The sequence below is a fragment of the Lepidochelys kempii genome, chromosome 3 (assembly GCF_965140285.1).
Source record: "Lepidochelys kempii isolate rLepKem1 chromosome 3, rLepKem1.hap1, whole genome shotgun sequence".
Lineage (NCBI taxonomy): Eukaryota > Metazoa > Chordata > Testudines > Cheloniidae > Lepidochelys > Lepidochelys kempii.
Genome location: NC_136382.1, coordinates 47,547,114 through 47,569,666, shown reverse-complemented (window position 1 = coordinate 47,569,666; position 22,553 = coordinate 47,547,114). Strand labels below are relative to the sequence as shown.

Here is a 22,553-nt window from a genome sequence, read left to right as displayed (position 1 = left end):
CTAGGATGCAACAACAGGGAGCAGTGGCCTGAAAGGCACACTTTATCTTCAATACCAGATTTGCTAGCAGCTTCTGCAGTTGCAGAGTTCTGCACCACGGACCTTAACAATGTGGAGGCCATTCTCTTCTTTGGCTTTGGAGGGTGAGGGTGCTCCAAGCACTTGTGCCTCTTTGAGGAGTGCTCTGGTGAGGAGGATATCCTCCTCTCTCTGTCTGCAAGAGCATGGGAGCACTCCCACATGGCTAGGAACTCCCTTTAGTCAACGGAAGTGATATTGATGCCAGGCCAACAGTGGCCTCCACAAGGATGTACTGGAGACGTTCTTCTCTCTACTTCTTGGTTCTTGTCTTGAAGCCCCTGAAAAATCAGATGCTTGTCCCTGAGTTCACCCTCACTGAGGCATTTCAGGCAGTGAGAGTCGCTCACAAGCACTGGTTTGTGACATCCAGAGCCAGGTTAGAAGTCAAGGGACCTTTGGCATAGGTTCCTCCAGTACAAGGTAGAGCCTGGAGTCCACTGACTACTAATTGTGAACAATTGATTAAAAAAGAAAAAAGGAGATCTAAGGACCCCAAAATTAGTACCACTAACTAAAACCAGCAAGTTCTCTAATGGAATGATCAGAGAGCATGTTCTGACCACTGATAAGAAGGAAATGTAGGATAGGCATGGTGGCTCTACCCTTTATACCCTTAGGTCAGAACACAAAGAACACCAGGTTACAGTGTGGCCACCCCTCTGGGTTCTGCTAGGAAAACTCTCCAGCATTGGTGCACAAAGTGTGCGGCACATCCTCTCCCCTCCCCGACCATAATAGACATGTGCAATCACTCAAAGAAGAATTAGTTTTTCTTATTGTACACAAAATCTCCTTCTAGGTTCATAAACAGATTCAGTTGTTTGGATCTAGTTAAGTCTTGTGAGCTGGAAGACAGCATAAGCAGTTACTTTCTGTGTGTGGGCCTGTATCTTTCTTGAGTTAAATTCAAACAGAGTTGGTACTTCTTTCTCAGTCAGTAAGTTTCTGCCATGAGTCCTACTACATTTAATAAAAGTCTTTTTTACAGTGTAGTTTTAATGTTTTCTAAGGTCCCAGTTTTGCAATCTTTTCTCACATTGACAGTCCAACTGAAGGTAATGCCCAAAATTTTCAAACTTCGGTGTATAAGTTTGGCTATGTAAATTCATTTAGTAGCCTTATTTATGAAAGGGCTGGGCCCCACAACTTCCATTGATTTCAGAAACCCATGTTTGAAAATTGTGGCTCATAGGACTATTCAAGTAAGTAAATGTAATTTGGTGTAAAGAACGCAGGTTCAGGGTTTTGGTTGCTTGGTTTTTTTTAAAACATCTTTTGAAATACAGAAAAAAATATGCTTTGGCATTTTCAAGAATTGTTTCCAAGATCTGGTGTGTATGTTAACTTATTATATGCTGTCAAAAATTCTAAAAGTACTGCAGTAAGCACTGAGAGGTGTTTTCCAAACATCCTCCCTTTGTGGTGCAAACCAAACCTCATGGTGTTGTCTGAACTAGGCGATTCTGCAGAAAGTAATTTGAATGATTTCCAAGAGGAGCTGATCAATATTTGGATGTCCACTATGAGACTTGGTAGGAACACGTGAGTGATTTAGGGAGGAGACAGAAACCAAGCTCATAAAATGAGAGGAAGAGACATTGTCACAAAGTACATCTCCCAGCTTCACAGCCACTTCTCTGTCCTCTTTCCTGCTGTGACATCTCTGAACCATCACACCTGAGATATTAATATAATATTTTTCTCATTTCTTTGCCACACCACAGTATGCAAGCCTCAGACCTGATAATATTGGAGGCAATTGTGAAGAGAAATCAATAGGGAACTCATGGAAGGAATATTTTATTAATAGAGTTACCCGTGGTACTGGACAGTAAGATAAGGAAGTTTCATGTTGACCCAAAACAGAGGAGTAGTGTTCTTGATACCAGTGCTCAGAAGAGTAATTATCTGGGGAAAAAATATTATCCATCAGGTGCAATGAGTCAGTCCTTTTATAGCATCTTGAGCTCCAGAGGAGTTTGGAAAACAGGCCAGTGTTATTGACAAATCTCTGAAGGATGAGGATAACAAGCCAGCTGCCTTATTTCTGGAGGCCCTGTCTACCCTGCTTTATCCTCAATTTCTCTTCAGAGGGGGCTCAAAATCATGTAGCTGCTTCAAGGTGGCTTTGTACTTTTTCTCACTATGGCTATTTCACCGTCCTTTGTTTTCATATTAGTATGGTAGCAATTAAACTTAATTTTTAAATTCAATGTATTTTGCTGTGTTAATCTTTATATCATTCACAACAAGCTAAGTGGATAAGGAAAACATTATTGGCAAGATTCTTTGGACATCTTTTATGGATTCCCCCCTCCCCTGGCACAGCTTGGCCTTACATCTGATATTCTTCCTCTGGCAGGGTAGATCCATCATTAGTCAGTGATGATATTTACAAAGCGTGCTTCAGTAAAGAAAGCAGTGGACAAAATTAACATATGTACTTATTTTAATAAATCACATATTGGTGCATCCAACCTTGAGGAAAGAGGTCAAGAAAAATTAGTTCACCCTTAAAGTAATCTTTGTAATCCTTCCCCTGTAAATCTCCCAAAATTTAAAGAGAATCTAGATTATCTGATGGATCAACCACCACCACCATGTCTCAGGCTAGTTTACCTTGCACACTTAAGGTCTGTCTCTACTCCCATTAAAGCTGACATTCTTATTGACTTCAGTGGGGGTGAGATAAGGTATTAAACATTTGGGGCCTCATCACCAAGTTATAAATGAAGTTCTCGTTCTTGAGGACTGTTTCATTTGACCACTCCCCATTATGTGACAAGTAACACATTTTAATGAAAATGTCTCAACATAACCTACCTCTGCCAAGCAAGTTACCTGGTTCTTTCTGGAATCCTAATGTTTACTAACTGACTTAAAACATTTGTACTGCAGCTAATTATAAGTACCTCCCCTACAGTCCACCTTTAAGCATAATTATGCATGAATCACATACCTGCAGATACAAGAAAAACGTTTAAAGACCCAGACAAATACCATTTCCCCCTTCAAGACTGAATGTTAACTTCTGGAAGAACCTAATCAAAATCACCACAAGGCTCAATTTTAAGACTGCTATTAAGCTTCATTTTTTCCTGTTTGGTATTACACTGATCAACCAATCAAGCCTTTGTTCTGTCTTAACATCAACTACAAAACATTCTCTTAATTAACATGGAAGTCATTTAGATCTCTAATACTTTATTTAAAGTACTATACACAGATCCTTCCTTTAAAACAGGTAAAGGTCACATCCAACCTTTCCCATACAACACACAGAGGAGTATTTGCCCAAAATTTTGAGCATTCATGTGGCAGCATCCCCTGCATAGGGTAGAACCAGTGGAAGAAGCATGGACTGTAGGCCCGAAAGAAACACGTACACAGAAAAGACATGCTATACCTCACAATCTCAGGTCTTCAGAGAGAAGCCAGTATGTCTTTTTGGTACTCCAAGCCCCCTCCACAAGGGGAAGCCAGTCCTGGCAGCATGGCTAACTGTGCTGTTGATTGCTTTCCCTAGGGGAAGGGGGTTTTCATGGATCAGGCCCTCCAATGGGGAAAGGAGATTAGAGTAAATTGGCAGAATTATTGCTGCTAACAGGAGCGTTAACATAAATACAGTATTCTGACTCATTCAGAAAGGAATATGCCATGAAAACCCACTCTTCCCAACTCCTCCCTCCTTTGCAACTGGACTGTTTTCTTCCCAACATGCAGCAGCACCAGTAAGCAAATGGTAGAGATGGACTGGTGGCAGCACTGCAGTGGTAGAAAAATACCACCACATAACTGCCTTTTCTCACCATTCTCTTACCAGTCCACTTCCTCTTTATGGCCACAAATCAGCACATGATTAAATCCATGTTTGTTCAGCAAAGCACTTCAGCGGGAGCTTAAAGTTGAGCACACACTTATGTGCCCTTGGTAGGCTTAACCATGACCTGCAGCCATCTGCAGGGAACTTGGAGGGAGGAGCACAGGTTGCAGGAGAGAAGGGTTTGGAGGAGGTACCACAAAGCCAATTTGTATTCTCCTGGCTTGACTACTAGCTACAGTTGCAGCATGCCTGTAAATAGTTCTCTTAATAAAGAGCCAATTTAATGTTAGAAACATAAAGTCATTTCATGGTTTTACTTAGCGCATGGTACATGAAACAGGGCCTAAAGTGAAACTCTTTGATAAATGGTTTGCTGAACAGGGATGAACTGCTGAATCTGAGCCTACACTCTTCCAGTGCCCCTCCATGCCACATTACTGAGGTTAAGTGTGGGGCTTTAAGTCATGTCTTTTCTTTGGACAGATGTGTATTTGCTTACACAGCTTTCTGTTACAAAAAGCTTTGATAGGTGCCTCATACATCATAGCTTAAAATTAGTAAACGTATGTTTTGCTTCTATTTTAAAGAAATATTGATCCAAGATTGAGACTCTTCTGAAACGGTAAGGAATTTCAATTGTGCTAATACTTCTCTATAGCTTTCCAGCAGCACACACAGTGATCAATGGTTAAGCTAAATATGATAATGTACAGTTAAAACGTCACAAGTCAAGGCTAGTCGGCTTAAAATAATACCTCTATTTGTTTTGCAAGATGTGAGTGCATGCAACTTTTTGATATGCATTCCTGATCCCTGCATAAAGATTTTTCCCCTCTGGGTCCAATATTCCACAGTAAATTAAGTACAGTTTGTGGGAGAACATTCACCTTTTCCTCATGTGTCAGGTACTGGCAATTTCTGAAGGCAGAATACCAGACTTTATAAATTTTAGGAAACAGGAAGATAGCATTTGGTTCATCTTTAGTTCATATCACACTTCTTCTTACCCCTCTTTTGTACTTTTCTGTTCTATTACTGTAAGCAGCAGTTGTATTCAAAGTCATTAAAAAAAAAATCTTGCTTCCTGAGCGCTTCAAGAAACATGACTCTGGTACATGTAAGTCAGCAAAATTTTCACAAGAATAGGACTGACAGACAACTTCACATGCACATACGAACACCTAATCACAGCAAAATAACAAACTGGATAGATCCTGAAGCTAGACTGAATGACACCAGCTAAGGATCTAGTCCAATGTTCCAAATTTATTATAACATTCACATGAAGATTCAGTTTATATTCAACATAAGGAAAGCTGAGGTCAAAACAACAAGTCTGTCAATTGTCTATGCATTTCTTATGTGCCTATCAAAGGCCTCAATCCAATAATTCTTTACTGTGTTCTTTGCATCCACTTTTCTTTCAGCCAGATTTTTGTTCATACTATCAGTGGAAAAAATAAGACAATATAAATATTGTTTAAACTGTTTACCTTTCTTGCTTCTCTTATCATCTTCCTAATAGTTTCCTTTATTGTGAAAGGCTGTACTCGTGGTGGATGAAAAAGTAGATCAATATTTGTACCTCCAGACATTCCAGGCATCAGATAGGGCCAGCCCAAGTCAAGGTTCGGAGCTTCCACATCAGATTCAATAGGCCAATAAGTTCCCGAGGAAGAGGTATCATCAACAGCATTGTCAGGGGAATAAACTGTGTTTTGAGGAAGTTTCTGAACAGTGTTCAAAATATAATTAATTTCTTCTTCTGCTAGGAACTCTGAACATCTCTCTTTGGAAAGAAATTCTTGGTAGGCTTCTAAACCTCCTTCAATTAAAGCATCAATAGCTACACGATACCATTCCTTGTAATGGGGTTCAATGTAATTGTCTGATCTGCATTCATCGTGTAAAGATGAAAGCATAGATGAGGTTTCCATTTTCACCAATATTTAGTGACAAACCTTTTAAATTTCCATTCATGCACCAATGAAATGTACCTAAGAGGAAATTGAAAGAAAACAGTTAACGTTTTTGGCAATTTTAATAATACTTTAACCTTCTCTTCCACCATCTAAGGATTTCAAAATGCTTTGAAAAATTCATTAAGCTTCACAAACCTAAGCCAAGTGGGTATTATTCTCCCCTTTTTCAGATGGGGAAACTGAGGCACTTGTGAGTTAAGTGATTTGCTGAGGTTCATATGTAGAGTCTGTGGCAGGGCTGGCAATACATCACAGATTTCTGGATTCCTAGTCTAATAGTATAAACAGCACACGTTCTGTGTGTGGAGAATGAATATGTAAATTTCCTCCAGTCAGTTGTTTCAGTACTCTATGCTTGTTGGACCATTCTTAAAAGTGCTAAAACCCCAGCCCTGATTCCTGCTTCTTTATGCTCTAGTCTCTCATATTCCTCCCTTGTACACAGACCTTTTCTCAGGCTTCTCTGAAACCACAGCCTTTGATGTCCTTATCTTTATCTATCTTTTTATTCCCCATGCTGATCTAATCCTCTTGCTGCTTGAAGCCGAAGCCAAAGCCAGCCTACTTCACTTTCATGAGTTACTTGAAACAGTTTTCTCCTCCCACATCTTGAATCAGACTATGACTCGGCAATCTGATTTCTAGTTCCACCCTGCTCACCTTATGGAGCGGCTGCTTTTATCTTACTGTTAATTTAAAACAATAATAATAAAAAAAAAACCAGGAGTTTTTCATTGCTCACATGCTCTTTTTTCAATTAAACTGGAAGGGAGGTTGTGGCTGCTGCCACAGAGAAACTGTGTAAGTACAAGAGGAGTAAGTACATAAAGAAGAATAGACGGCCAAGTTCTCCTCTCATTTACAGGCATACAACTTCACTGAACTTCTACAATTTACTTACGATCATTGGCCTAGGGAGGTAAGCTATAACTTGGAAACCCATGAGAGCAGCATGCAAGTGGTCAGGTAGAACAGAAAGCAGGTACATGGCAGAACCTGCCCAACCCCAATGGTAACAACATAATGTGACTCAGAGAAAGATATCCAAAGGAGGCTAGGGGGGAGTTGGGAAAACAGCTATACAGTGCAGAGTAACTTAGGACACAGATATCTAACGTGTTGCTAGAAAATTAACATGAAAATCCTTGTTGGAAGCCTATTTAATGATATTTTGTAGTAATACGTTATGTAAATAATAAATGTACATGTTATGCTGAACTTATTTATTGACCACATAAAATATTCTATTTATATGTAGATCTTCCTAACTTTTTTGCAAGAAGTGCAGTGTGCATTTACTTTAGCAATCTGTGTTGGAAATAGCCTAAACATGAAAATGGAACTGAAAATGGCTTCCAAATACCACTTAAATACCACTAATGAAATAAAAATTCTGTGCTAACTTAACTGTAAAATCCAATTCAATGTTCAAATATTTATTTTCAGTTCTGGATAGTAATCCAAATAATATTTGTCTGCAGATTTGTTTGTCTTACAACTAAATTCCTTCTAAAAGAGGAAAGATCAGCTGGATAAATGAGGATGAAATAGGGGTGAAAATTAAACCAAGACTGCTGTTGAGGAGATTGCTAAATCTGAAGTTTAAAAGAAATGGAAAAAGGCCAATCTGAGGCTAGCATCAGCCAGACACATGAAGGATTCAATTTGAATTCTGTCTCTGGGGCAGCAGGAGGAGATATCATCACCCAAAATATTGTGCTCTTGAGCCAGGGAAAAGGAGTATTTTTTGCTGCTACTGTAATGGAGGATTTCAGTGGTTAGCAGTAAGCTAAAGGAGGCTTGGTTCATGCCCACTGACTGAGAATTATGATGTGTTACAGTAGTGGGAGATATGCAGGGGCTGACTTGCATCTGTGCAAAGTGTGTGTAAAGATGTTACTATTTGGAATAGTAACATCTTTACACACACTTTGCACAGATGCAAATGACTACACCTGGTGCAAGGCTGTGGAGAATCAGTCCATGATGCATAAAGGAGCAAAAAAAATTAGAGATAAAATTAGGCCTCTCAAGAAATTGTAATAATATCACTTTGAAATCAATGCTTTATGAACTGAAACAGGGCGACACTTTTTCAAAGCTATTTAAGATCAAAAGTGAAAAATTACTAAGTACAAAATTCATACATATTCAACTGAATATTCATACGGAGACAATTCACTAATGCAGGCTATCAAATTGACCAGTTAGTGCACTTTTGTAGGACTTTCTCTAGGGCTAATATCACCCTAACCATTGCATTGTTCGTTTGATGTTAAGGGCCTGATCCTGATTCCATTGAAGTTACTCTCTGTAAGGTATTTCTAAAGCTGGTTACTACTGTGGTATGTAAGTGCAGTTGAGAATGGGAATTCCCATTGATTTCAATAGTTGGAACAGGATCATGCAAATATAAAACATTGACATTTTGAGAACAAGTGAAAAAACACTACATTTTAAATTAAATAGATCTTATGGAAGTGTATAATCTTCAATTGCAGTGTTATAGAATATGGTTAGAAAGGGATTTCTACTTTCTGTATATATTTCTCCTCTACCCTTTGTCATGATTTCAGAGTAGCAGCTGTGTTAATCTGTATCCGTAATAAGAAAAGGAGTACTTGTGGCACCTTAGAGACTAACAAATTTATTAGAGCATAAGCTTTTGTGAGCTACAGCTCACTTCATCGGATGCATCCGATGAAAAATACTCTTTTTCCTTTGTCATGATACATTCTTGCTTTATTCTCTTCAGTATGCATTGCTATTCAATTTATTCTGTGTGCACCTCCACCCGTAATAAATATATTTTAAATATTGGGCGTGGGGACTGATGCATGATGAATGAGGCAAAGCTTCATTTGTTCCACTCCATTCCTTCTAACTAGTCTATGCAAGTCTCTGCAGTGGGGATTAAGGGAAAGAAGGTTTAGTTTTCTTATTTTTAATGGGCTAGAAACTCAGATGTTGTAGACTGTAAAGCTCCATAAACTTAAATTGAACCCCAAATTTATTCCAGCCAAGCATCTGGCCCAGCACTGATATTTTTTCCTATTCCCTTGTTTTTAAATAAGGCTAGGAGGTTTTGGTTTTTGCTTGTTGTTTTATTGAAGAAAATGTATTAAATAGGGTATACAGGTCAAATGCAATTACCTGGGCTAAGACAAACGACAGCAGAATATAAATATAATATGGCTCTCCATCTCAAAAAAAGCTGCAGACTTCTGCATTAATGAATTTTGTCCCACACAAAACTAATTATGTTTCTCAGAAAATGTTGCTTATAAAAAAGTGTCAAAAGGAGCATCCTTTTAAGAAATTAAATAGAATTCCTGTTTATCACCAGGAAAAACAAGGAAGGCAAAGCAGGTGAGAAACATGGAACGTATTATCCGGAATTAAGGACATCAGTGTCTGGTACGTGGATAAGTACAGACAAAAGAATCTCAAACTGAAGTGATTGTATCATGCAGATAGAGTACCATCTCTTACTCTCTTGAAATTGTCTTTTCCTCCCCAGAAAATAAGAGTTATTGCACAGGAAGGGCACCTTGATGGAAGGTTAAGAACTTGTAGAAGGTAAGCTATAGAACAGAGATTTAGGCAATTGGTCTGGCAGGCAAACTAAACTTTTCATATAATTGTTTATGGTATGTCCGTTGGTTAAAATTTCACCACATTTAAAAGAGGTAAATGGTTTTGATTTTTTGAGAGCTTTTTAATATAAAAATCAGCACAGAGATTACATTGTGACATACCAAAAAATCTTTCAGAAGTCAGCACACTTAAGTCCCTTCTGCCATGTATACTGTTTCGGTATAGTGGGCTTGAGTCTTCAAAAACTTATTCTCAAGATTAATCCTTACATCAGCAGCCCTATTACTGACACAGCTAAGGATTTGCAGGATTGAGCCCATAGTTTGAGGTTTGAGTAATTAGCCTAAATTCATCTTCCTATCTTTGTATGCGTCAAATGCACTTTGACTAATCAGACTGTGTGTGTACATACTTCTAAAACAGACTGGCTTTGAGAAAGTTGTCAGGTACCTTCCGAGACATACTGTCAACTCCAGTGCTTTCCCTATGTTTAGGTGAGTGCACCTAACATTCACTGTATTAGCCATCTTCCACTTGTGGACATAGGGACTGGATATTTAACGTTGATCAGAAAAGAATTTTCCTGCAAAGAGCTGAAATGTGCTTCACTGAATGAATTGGGGATTTGCATTTCAGAGCATGTGCTCCAGCTGAATCAGTTGGTGGTGGAGGGTGAGAAAACCTGGATTTGTGCTGGAAATGGCCCACCTGGTGATCGCTTTAGATAAGCTATTACCAGCTGGACAGCGGGATGGGAGGAGGTATTTTTTCATATTCTCTGTGTATATATAAAGTCTGCTACAGTTTCCACGGCATGCATCCGATGAAGTGAGCTGTAGCTCACGAAAGCTCATGCTCAAATAAATTGGTTAGTCTCTAAGGTGCCACAAGTACTCCTTTTCTTTTTGGTACAGTATGTAAACTCTGCATGCATCTTGCACAGGCTTGCTCATTTTTGCTCATGCTAACAATATACCCCCGCCTTCTCCAATGTTGCTACAAGGAGCCTAGCAAGACAAAGCTTGTATTTTGGGAAGGAAGTAGAAATGTGTTTCTTCATGGAAATGGACTTACAACATCTTAGCCTCCACAAAGATGACAGACACAGAAAATGCAAAATAAATAATGAGTCCTGCTCCATATTCAGGCCCCTATACATTGCACTTTACTCTAGGAATGACCCACCTGTGGGTATATATCAATGAGACAACACACAAACATCTCCCTGCATCCCTCACCTCCATCACATATGATGCTTGTGTATTTTATGGCCCTTATTGGAACAATACACCTTTAAACCAATTATTAAAGCTATTGACAATACACAAGAGCCTTGCTCAGCCAGTTGCTAACAGAATAGATGTTTTATGACACTGCATTACCGATGTATGTAGTGCCTTTCCTACCAAAGGATCCAAAATGCTCTATTACAGTTAGAGGAAAAGTAGAATTTAATAGGGAAAAGTTGAACACCATTTTTCCTGTAGAACAGAAAATTAAACTTTGTTGACGCACATATGAGAACTACCAAATGCCGATTGACCTTTAGGAGACTAAACTTGTCGTAGCTATGGCCAGAGCTGGAAAAGTTTATATAAAACAAATAGGAGAAAGACTCAACCAACAGTGATTGTGTAGTTGCTCAAGAGGTTCAAAGATGTGCAGAACAAACCATTATTTACTTCAGGTGGGAAGCAAAGATGGGATAAGAGCTGGAGTGAGTTCTACTTGCATCCTGGTCTCCAAGAAGTTTGAGGCCCCACAAGTAAGCCTGGGGGAAAGGATCCAATGGTCAGCAGAGCAGTTGTGACCATGGAGCCCTTCAGAACATTGCTTTCAGTGGGCTGAGCCAGCTGTAGGGATGTTACCTGCTGAGTGAACTCCCAGGCAGTGGAGGTGCACGAGACATGACCAAAACCAGTATGGTGTTAGCGGTAGTGTGCCAGGCCGGCAGGCTCCACCTAACGTGACCCAGCCTGTTAGTAGCTATTCAGCCAGTTCACTACTTGGGTGGGTGTGGTGAGGGGACAGGCTCAGAGCAAGCCAGAGTGGGCTGTTGCCCCTGTGGCGCGCAAGCCCTGGCTCGGAGGAGCGCAGATGGCAGCCACAGTGGGGTGTGCCTGCAGGGCAGCTCCTGCCCTCCACAGCCAAGCTTGGATCTCACAAGATCTGGCCGTTTCTGCTGGGCACATTTATTCAGCTCCTGGGCACATTTATCCCAACAAGTCTCCAGCCCAGAGTGAAGGGGGAAAAAAGCCTGCAGCACCCAGCCTCTGCCATAGCTCTGCCCACACACAACCCCCTGGCCCCTTCCCCCAGCCCTCACTGCCCTGCCCCAAAGTTGCCCCCTTCACACCCCCTAATGGCCCACCTCCCACTGCCCCGTCCCCGCTGATCACCCAGCCACTCGCCTCTCTAGCCCTTGCTCCCCCTTGCCCGCCATCGCCCCTCTCCATGGGTGCTGCACGCCCGGGGCTCGCGCCAAAGCCCCGCGGCATCTTTGCTCCGCTTTCAAACCGGAGCGGCGCTGCTGGGGTCCGCCGCGGGCCAGCCGGACTGAAACTAGCCTGGCCCTGGGGAAGGGTCCCCGCCGCCCCTCAGCCCTGCAAGGAACTGGCGGCGAGCGGAGCAACCCGGCGGGCAGGGACCCGAGCCGAGCCCCGCTGCCCCCCAGCCCCTGCAGAGAGCGAGGAAAGACGCCACTTACGGTGCCGATCCCCCCCGCGAGTGGAAATCGCCTCCCGCCGCGTCCAGGCAGCTTTTCCCAGCCCGAGCCCGAGCGCCTCAATTACCCTGCGAGAGTCACGTCGGAGCGCGGCGAAGCGCAGCCGGCAGTTCCTGGCGCTCTCAGGAGCGCGCTGGGTGGGGAACCAAGTTAGGACATGCCAGGAGAGTGTCACACCAAACCCTTCTCAGCAGCCACAGGAGCGGGGCGAGGAGCTGTGGGAACGGCCAAACCCAGCCCTGGGCCGAGTACTAGGCTGGGCCCCTGGCACCGGCTACCGTGGGGACAGGCGGCTCCCGACGGGGGCAGCCCCCCGGCGTGGTCTGTTGCGCAGGGCAGGCTGCGGGCCACGAGGAAGCGGAAAGTCTGCCGCGCGCCACAGTGCTTGCAGGCTGGACTTAGGAGACTGGGGCACACATGGAAACGGCCTTGGGGGGCACCTGCACTCAGGAAACTCAAAAGGTGCATGAAAAAAAAAATCTAAGCTAAAAGGAGTTGAGTAAACTTCAGTCCACCGTTTGCTTTAGACTTTCAAAAAACCAGAGTCCGTTTCTGGGATGAAGAGGTTTTCAGGCTCAGGTTTCCAAGAAGATGAAAGGAAATGCAGCCTTCCATGGTGAGACTGATTCCTAGATGGAGATTTGCATTTAAATTAAACTATTTACTTACTTAATTAAACTTAATTAAACTTGTGGTGCTCACTACAATGCTCTTTTGTTGTGTTTTAGGAGGCAGTGTCGACTAATGGTTTAGAGAAAAGGAATAGGAATTAGGACACCTGGGATACATCTAGCCTGCAAATAACACAGCACCTCATCTCGGAGGCCAGGTCAACAGGTTTGGGGCGGTGGAGTTAAAAATAGCAGTGGAGAGGTTTGGACTGGGGCTGGATCCTGGGCTTTGACCCCCTCCTGTTGCAGCCTTAGCCCAGCTGCCTATGCTGGCATTTTTAGCCCCACAATCAGAGCCCCAGTTAGCTGACTCCAGCCACAGTCATACCACTAGTCTTTTATTGCAGTGTAGGTTGACATAGCCCTTGGCTCTATTCCTAGCTATGCCATTGACTTCTCGTAAGTCACCTGGACCCAAATCTTCAAAAAGGTATTTAGGGACCTAATTCTCATTTCATAGTCATTCTCACTTTCTCTGGCCCAATGGCTAGTTAAGTATTTATTCTTAGTGGAACAATTATTGGGCCAGAGAGAGTGGGAATGGCTCTGGTCCAGCAGTTAGGGGACCCACCTGGGCGGTGGAGACCCTAAGCCCTTGCTCCAATCACTTCTTTCATTATTTCTCCACAGTGGAACAGCTTAATCAGGAAAGACTGAGGGAGCCCCACATGAGAATATCCTATAGTTCCAAAGCTGGAGCACTCTCCTGAACAGTTTAATGAAAGGGAGCTAATAGTGTAGAGAACATGGTTTAGAGCACTCACCTGGGATGTGGGAGGCACCTGTTCAAATCCTTTCTGCCCCTCTTGCAAAAGGGGGGAATTGAACTTGGATCTCCCACCCCCCAGGTAAGTGCCCTCTATATAAGGAGGGTTGTGTGGTCACCATCATCAGCTATTTTGTGGGGAGCCAGGCAGGTACCTAACTAATTCTTGCAAGAAGCATCTAAGCCAGCTGACTCCAAGAGTACGTCTACACTGCAAAGAAAAACCTGGTTCATGCCTGCCAACTCAGGCTTGGGCTGTATCATTGCTGGGTAGACTTCTGGGCTCACGCCTGAGCCCAGAAGTCTACCCAGCAATGATACAGTCCCCAAGCTAGAGTCTGCTGGCATACCTATAGGTGTCTAGTTGCTGTGTGGACCGTACCCCAAGCAGCTGCTTCCCATTTGGGGATTGCTAAGCACTTATTTAAGAGAAGCGCATGGCTTAGCTCAGTCCCCTTTTATTGGCATTTCCCATTAGCTAGCTTAGGCTGCTGCCTTTGGCAGCTGCCTGTCTAGCATGCTTGCTTTTGCAATCTAGTGAAGCCCTGCTAAATTGACTGCAGATCACTCTCCTGTTGACTCCTGTATTCCACCAGATTGAGAAGTGTAAGGGGAGTCAATGGGAGATCATGTCCTTTTGACATCGCATAGTGTGGACCCCAGGGTAAGTAGATCTAAGCTATGTCAACTTGAGTTCCGCTAGTCTCATAATTCAAATTGTGTACCTTAGATAGGCCTTGTCTACAGGGAAAAATCTATGATGTGTATCTCTTGACATTCATTTTACAGAGGGGATAGGCGCCTGACTCAGCCTATGGATCACAGCGGTGTTCTTATGATTTTCTAGGTACCTAAAAGTTAAGTGCTGCGATGCTCAGCATTGCAACATATAAGTCCCTCAGTGAAGCACAAAGGGTGGGATTCACAATCTAAAAGATATGTAACACCTACACAGCAGGGTTACAAGTCTAATTATTGTATTTTGAGACTTTCAAAAAATAAATATGACTTTATTCTCAGCATGTGTGAAAGAGAAACATCCATGAGTATTATTAGTGAGTTACATGCATGCATGTTTATGAAAACCAACTTTTTTTTTAATTTAATGTAATTACATGAAAAAAAGTAATCTTGTTAAGCCTTTTCCTTCATTATATTTTGTAGTACAGCTTACAAGCAGGCCTTTCCTTGGTTGTAAAGCTGACATGTCACTTTGCAAGAATATTTCATCTTGCCTACCTTCAAGTGCAAGGTACCTCCAAGCTTATGATGCCCAGTATTAAATACAATGCATATCATCTAAACTAAGCAAGGTTCAGCTGACAATTTCTAAAGAAAAAAGATAATGAGGTAAAAGAGGTAAAGATATTAACTAAATATTTATCCAAATAAACATCAAAGATCCCAAAGAAGTGGATAACAGCCAGTAAATTTTGCTGAGTATGCAGTGTTGGTCCCAAGATATTGACAAGACAAGGTGGGTGAAGTAATATATTTTATGGGACCAAATTCTGTTGGTGAGAGACAAGATTTTGATCTTACACAAAGCTCTTTTTCAGATCTTGGACTATTACTAATAGCCACAGGACCACTTGAACCCAACTTGTGCTCCTAGTTACACCTAAGTGAATGTTTTGTCCATTCTTGATAAAAATTTAAGTTAATTATTTAGCCCTTATACAGCAGTTTTTAATCCTGTGATAATTTGTGATCAGGAAGGTAGAATGCTTTTCTATGGACTATCTTTCAATAGCAATATAGCACCAAGCAAATTTTTTAAACACCAGCTATATTTTCCAAGTTTATATAGGAAGGGAAAATGTACTAACACTCTTTTCTATACCAGCTAAATTGCTTGGACTTCCCTTTCATTATACTTGGAAATATTACTAAGGCTTCACTTAAGAGATGTTAATCATTAATTACAGGCACAGCGTAACAAGCAGCAGTTCTGGATGGCCATTCACTTTTCTTGATAAAGTGATCTGGATAAGAAAAATAAAAGGTCAGGTTCCTTATGCCACAGGCCTATTACTAAAGCATCAGTTAAGAGTAAGTTTGGAAGGATATGATTTTTATCAGTAAATATCACTAATGTTGATTTTACTCTACACATACAAACAATTACTTCCACTGATGATAATCCAAATTTGACAGATAGGCAAAGGACGAAAAGTGCTGCTTGGGAACTTAGAGTTTTATTTAAAATATTTTCTATACTTTGACAGGTGATATTGACAATTTGTGTTTTAATGGTTATAAAATTAACTTTTGAATCTCAATGTCTACTGTAAGTAATTTTTTATTGTCTGCCTCTCCCATAATTTCCTACAACTGTGAAACTTTAAATCAGTTAAAATAAAAACGTTTAAAAATACAATCTATAATGTCTGTCAATTATAAGAAAAAACAAAAATTCTTCCACATTTAGATAAGAGTATCTTTTTCTTATATATTTGTACAATTCCTAGCACAATGGGACCGTTATCCAATACTGGGGTTCTTAGGTGCTACCACAACACATAATAATAATGAAACTAAATCAGCTTCCATCTCCGCTGCCACATGTATGATAATGAAGAGTTCAATCAGATTAGTAAAAGGGAACTTTGAAATCTAAAACTTCAGATCATCAGTGCTGTGAGCTGTATAAATACCTCATCTTTCTTGATCTTCAAACAGATGAAGAAAGACAAACATACAATTCCAAAGATCATCACATTTACAATATTCACAAGTCAAAGAATTTGTCAAGAGTAAAGAGGCTTTAGCCAGCTATCTTTAACGAGAAAAATAGGTTGTTACAGATATTAATATAAAAGGGGCCATCTCCCATTTATGTAAAGCTTTGAATAGTATTGATACAAGATACGCACCATTTATGAAGAGGCAGGGAGAAAGATTGATACAGAAGAATAAAAATCAGAATGGAGAGCAAGTGTCCTGTTTTCAATACATGTTATTATAAAACAAATTTGCTACAGAATACCTTTTCGGGGTACATCACTGAACACCAGTCAAATTAAAAATGTGTCTTTGGCCAGGGATAACATTGGAGAAGGATTCCATACAGAACTTGGCAGTAGACACCTGAAATGGAAATGCTTTGGAGCAAACGTACGAACAATGGCATCAGTTGCCATTTACCAGTGGTCTTGTTGATCCTTTTGTTAGGACCACTAAGTCACCACTTCCTAAAAACAAAGAATTAAGGTCAAGACGGGTGACTAGAGCTAGGCTCCTAACCAGTGTTTAGGCACCTATGTGGCCTTATTTTCAACAGTTCCCCTAAAAATATACATACATTTAAAAAAAATTAAATCAATGATTGTGCTTAAGTGGCACAACTGTAATAGAGCTGCTTGTACATACTGGCCCAGATAACTGATCCCTGGATTATTAACTTCTATTTACCAATAATATCTAAAAATGGATGCCAGTCATCACCAATTAATTCACGGTCATATAACAAAGTCACTATTGTACCACTGTCCATCAGATAAAATGATCACAACTACAATATCTCTGTTTGGTAGAATAAAAATTATAATTGAATGCTCTATTATTATGAGCCCCACTTAGGAAATATACATGCCTCAGTGATCCTCCAGCTGGATACTATTAGTTTGTTACAATATTTCTCTTCATTGGCATTATCTCTTATGTTTTGTAGTTATCCTCTCTCCTGTAACAAAGCTATACTATCTGTATCTTTTCTGGGTGAACTTCACCTCTCCCTCACCTCGCATTCCCATAAACTCTAGTAAAGTGGCTATGTGTATGGAAAGATTAAATATGCTTCATCATTGTGATTAGGATTCTGGGCTGAAGGACCTTTGTGGCAGAGACCAGTCTGCTTGGTGGTATACAGATAAAGACAGATTAATTAGTAGGACAGAATTATTATTATAGTATTCTGCATCATGTGTTTGTGAAAGAAACAATTTACTCCAAGCTATTGACAGGTTCAAATGCAAAATTTGAATACCCCACGGATCAAGTGTGTTTGGGGATTTGGTTCAACCCATTATAACTGAGAACATCTCCCTGCTCCTGTATACCACACGGTTTCCATCTCCTCAAAATCCAATTATTGTCCAGCTCATGCAAAATGTTTTCTTTTCATATATTAGCAAACACCTTAAAAGGCTGAAGTTCTTCATTGCTGGTGCAAAATCCTGTGTTTTGCCTGCTTCTATGTATTGACTTGAGTGGGACACTTCACAAGCAATGTGATCCTGGCTATTAACCAGGATAGAGAGGGAAGGTATGTCTAGCCTCTGTTTGCCAGAAGCTGGGAATGGGCGACAGGGGATGGATCACTTGGTGATTACCTGTTCTGTTCATTCCCTCTGGGGCACCTGGCATTGGCCAGTGTCAGAAGCAGGGCCGGCTCCAGGAACTAGCTTTCCAATGGGGTGGCAGTCCGTGTCCCGTGGCGGTAATTCGGCAGTAGCTCCGCTGCTGTTCTGGGGGCGGCGGCAATTCGGTGGCAGCTCCACCGCTCTTGCGGTGGCAATTTGGCAGCGACTGGTTGGGGAGGCAAAATTGGTAGAGCCGCCCCTGGTCAGAAGACAGGATACCGGGCTAGATGGACCTTTGGTCTGACTCAGGATGGCCGTTCTTATGTTCTAAAGAACTTTATAGATGGGCAAAAGTAGCATTCCAGATGAAATTGGGGGAGGAAGGGAAGTAAACTACTTCCAGATGTGCACATGGTTCATTTTCAAAGTTACAGCAGTGTCTCTACTAGGGCAGTTTTGGTAAATATAGGAACCAGCTCTTGGCATGGAATTCATCCTTATGCTGATGCACAGCCCACCGAAAGGGATGGAGAGGTGCTGGATTGTGCCCTTCCAGTCCTGGGACTTCCTGGGTCCAGTTTGGCTTCCAGCTCCAGCTAGAGGGGCCTGGAGACTGCCCGAACTTAAGCCCCACTGCCTGGGACCTCTCATGAGCCTTGTGGGGCACAGATCAGTCTTCCCCACAACCCCTTCCAAAGGACACAAACTCAATTTTGTGGTCAGTGTATATATACATTTTTCATTTTTGTAATTTAAATTTGGGACTGGACTAAGGGCTTTGAGGTGCTCTGGCTGTCAATACTAACTGGCAGCAATACAAGAGTAAAGAACCCTTTTAGAAATCTAGGAGATAAAATAGAAACCTGTTCCAAATGATCAAATCGTATACACAGACCTGCAGCGTGAAAAAATATTTTAATCTCTAATGATATCACTGTTCTTGACCTGAATGCAGTTGCTAGAAACAGCAGGATGACTCACGTACAGATTTTTCCATGCACAGCCAAGGCAGTTATACCCCAAACTTATATTATAAGCTGGAAAATGTGCTATTGACTATTTCATGGTTGTTAACTCTCTAGACTACAATAGCTGGCTACGCCACACAAATGGTGTGTGCAGGAATGGTCTCTAGGCCTGGTGGCCCCATAGTGTGTTAACATACAGGCACCGGAGTTCAACTTTGAGCTCTGTCTACTCCCTCCTGTAGGACTGGAGTTTTATAAGCAATCTGAAGTGGTGATCCTGTATGTGCTGTTTACAGAGTAACCAGTGAGTCACTTAATTTGTGTTTGCTGGCACAGTCATGCCCCTAAGTTGACCTACCTTTGAGCAGTGCACAGCTCAGCATGTGGAGTCCTCTGAAATACTTTGAAAATCCCCATTGAGCCGCCAGCCATTCAGTAAGAGGTGACTCGGGAATGACTGACAAGCTATTCTGAAAACCCCATCAGCATCCAAACATATGCCAAGCCCGCACTGGAACAAGCAAGAGGCCACCTGCACGAGTGCAAGCTTTTGAAAATTCCGAAGTGAGGTTTCTGTGTTAACTACAAAATAGAGGTAGGCACAAATAAGACAGCATGGGGTAGAACATGTGGACAATACTTTTGCATCTCAATCTTATGCCATGTAAATCCATAGTTCTGGCTGTACAATAGACTAATAAAGTGGATTGAGAACACCAGGTATAGGCAACTCTGTACTTGGTGGCAGCAAGATCCCTGGGTTCTGTTGCACTCAAGTGTGGAAATTCTGTGGCAGCTTCATTTAAATTAATAGAGACTTAATTATTTTAGTATATGTGAATAATTTGTGTAGTAGTGTGCCAGAACTGGTAGGGGAGCAGAGGAGGGTAAATCTGTACCACCATTTTCTGCACTGAGGGCAGGCAGCCACCAGAGAGCCCTTCCCTGTGCAGGTGACTGGAAGGGAGCTGGGGAAGCTCCAACTCCGTTCACTGAATGCCTCCAATAGCATAGTTTATGCCCACAAGTGTTCATGGTGACAGCTATAATTCAGTCATGGTTTACGCCCTCCCAAGAGCAGGCAGGAGATTGCAAGTCACCCATTGCAGTTGCTGTCCAAGGCTGCTCTAGGGTAATATACTCCTCCTTGCTACAGGCTAGATCATCACCTGATAAAATATCTAAGAATGTTTTTCAAAAAAAAATTCAAATTAAGATTAGGACTTGAGAACTATTTTCCCAACAAAGGCTGTAATGAAATATTCCAATACCCTTATTCACCTTGGGTAGCATTTTTCTCCATAGATGGTACTCTTTAACATCAATTTGAAATCAATGGAAGGTCAACGTTTACAGGGGTTTAAGAATCTGCACCTATATTTGTTACAAGTCTAGTAATTTACTGTACCATATATGAATTGTAAATGAAATAACATTCTGTTCTATTCTATAAAGGTTTTATATCTCTCCCATCACGGTAGGATCTGCGTGCCTTCCATGAATGTATTAAGGTAGTTCATTCTGTCTCCAGAGAGAGAATTGTGTGGTTAGTAGTTTGCTTTGGTAGGAAGTTTTTTTGTTTTTTTGGGGGGGTGGGGGCGGGGTTGCAGAGGGGCTAGGATTTTTTTTTTTTAAGTGTACACACTGCTACGTATTTTAATAGGCAAGCTTGCTCTTGGAAGAGATGGTGGTGAGATTTGTGAGGATCCATACTCTGAGGGAGTTCATTTCACAGCTTTGGCCTACTACATGTGGAAAAGACTATATCCCACTGTAATGGTCCTCTTGGGGAGTGTGTCCTAGTGGTTATGGCTGCAACTCCTGCCTGCCAAGGGGGTTGTGGGTTAGGGTTAGGCCCTGGCCCTCCCACTCCACCAGGCTCCAAACCAGGGCCCTTTGGGCTATGTCCTCCATGGGCCTCTTCCTCTTGTCCACCCCCCTACGGTCAGCTTAGTCCAAGGCTTTTCCATGGTGAGGAAACTCAAACCCAATAAGCAAGGGGAATTATTAAAGTCCAAGGTCCACAGGATACTTCCCTCTTTCTCTGAGGTGGGTCCTTCCTTCCCTCAGAGTGACCCTTTTAGGCGGCTATGTCAGAGTCTTAGGCTTCCCTCTGCTCTGCTGGAGCTGTGGGTCTGCCCCCCAAATGAATTAATTCCCTGCCTTTTCAGTCCTCTAGCACATGGAGCATTTGCTGCAGATGTGGCAGGATGAGGCTGGCTGAGCCCAAAATAATCCTTTAATCCCTTGCTGCCCAGTGTGGGGTTGGTATACCCCATCATACCTGCAAACACAATCTTGCTAAAATGGTTGGTGACATTATTATTAATATTATTTATTTGTACACAAAGCATGGGGATGCTAATTTGAATAACCAAGAACCCTATTTGCATTAACTGGTTCTTATTGGCTTGAAATTATTTCAGTGTCTATTACACTGTTCTAAAGATGGGAGCGATAGAAACATTAAGAGTAAAGGAAAAAATAAGCTACCATGCATGAAATATTTAGTCAGATAAGATAATAGTTGATCAAACATTTCTGTGCAACTAATGAAATTAATCTTATCAGTGTCACCCTAAAGACTCAAATCAAAGAGAAAAGGAATTTTTTTAAAGTATTTTAAAACCATATTTCCTAAACACAGAACTTTCAAACTCTCACACATCATGGATTGTTACCTAAATCCAGAAATGTAATTAAGTAAGGTAGAGCTTTCTTTTGGTCCAAAAGTGTAGAAACTTATAGGACCAGTTTTTACACTAAGATGCAAATACAAAATTTCCACCTTTACAAGAGCCTCTTTTCTGTAATGAGAAAAAGAGTACTTGTGGCACCTTAGAAACTAACAAATTTATTTGAGCATAAGCTTTCGTGAACTACAGCTCACTTCTTCGGAACGATGAAGTGAGCTGTAGCTAGTCTCTAAGGTGCCACAAGTACTCCTTTTCTTTTTGCGAATACAGACTAACATGGCTGCTACTCTGAAACCTGTCTTCTGTAATGGAAAGCAAAATTTTACTGACTATAGCTATAGACCAAGATTTTTATTTTATTTTTTTTTATAAGAAGTGCCAATAATTAGGTGTAATATTTAGGCACCTAAATGGCCAGATTTTCAAAAGCGCTCAGTAACTAGTAACTCCCCATGGAATTATTCTTGATTTACACCAGTGTTGATGAGAGCAGGATCTGTCTCATCTTGTGTAAATCATAAATGCAAAGATCATTAAAGAATGTACATTAAAGTCAAATACTCAAGTTAGGCAAAGCCAGATTTAAGGGTGACTGTGCAAAAATTTGCTTTAAAAGGTTTAATGTCTCTACACTCAGTGTTTCCAGCACTTCCTTTCCCTTTATCTTTGCAGCCATGACACCTGTGCTCCTACTTAAAACAAAAGTAATATTCCCTTCCTTGCTCCATTCCCAAAATGCTATATGAAAAGCAGAAACACCGCTTCAGGGAGAGTAGCAGTAAGGATTCCGCTTTCTGGAGTTCCCAGGCTGTTCACCCAGGCACACACTACTACACCCCTTTTTGGGGTATAGATTAATCATCCAAGGACAAATTGCTTGCTCTGCTGACTGATGCATGGGAGGAAGCCAGGTACAGCCTCTTCTCCATCATTCTGTACA

The 22,553-nt window shown here is 41.5% G+C and overlaps 1 protein-coding gene across 1 annotated transcript in view; it reads right to left on the bottom strand.

The window, feature by feature from the left end:
• Positions 1–5,841, bottom strand: part of FAM83B (family with sequence similarity 83 member B) — a 64,377-nt gene extending 58,536 nt beyond the window's left edge. The window contains exon 1 of the mRNA XM_073335118.1: positions 5,398–5,841. Within this exon, the coding sequence (XP_073191219.1) occupies positions 5,398–5,841 (444 nt within the window). The remainder of the gene's footprint in view (positions 1–5,397) is intronic.
• Positions 5,842–22,553: the final 16,712 nt, after the last annotated feature.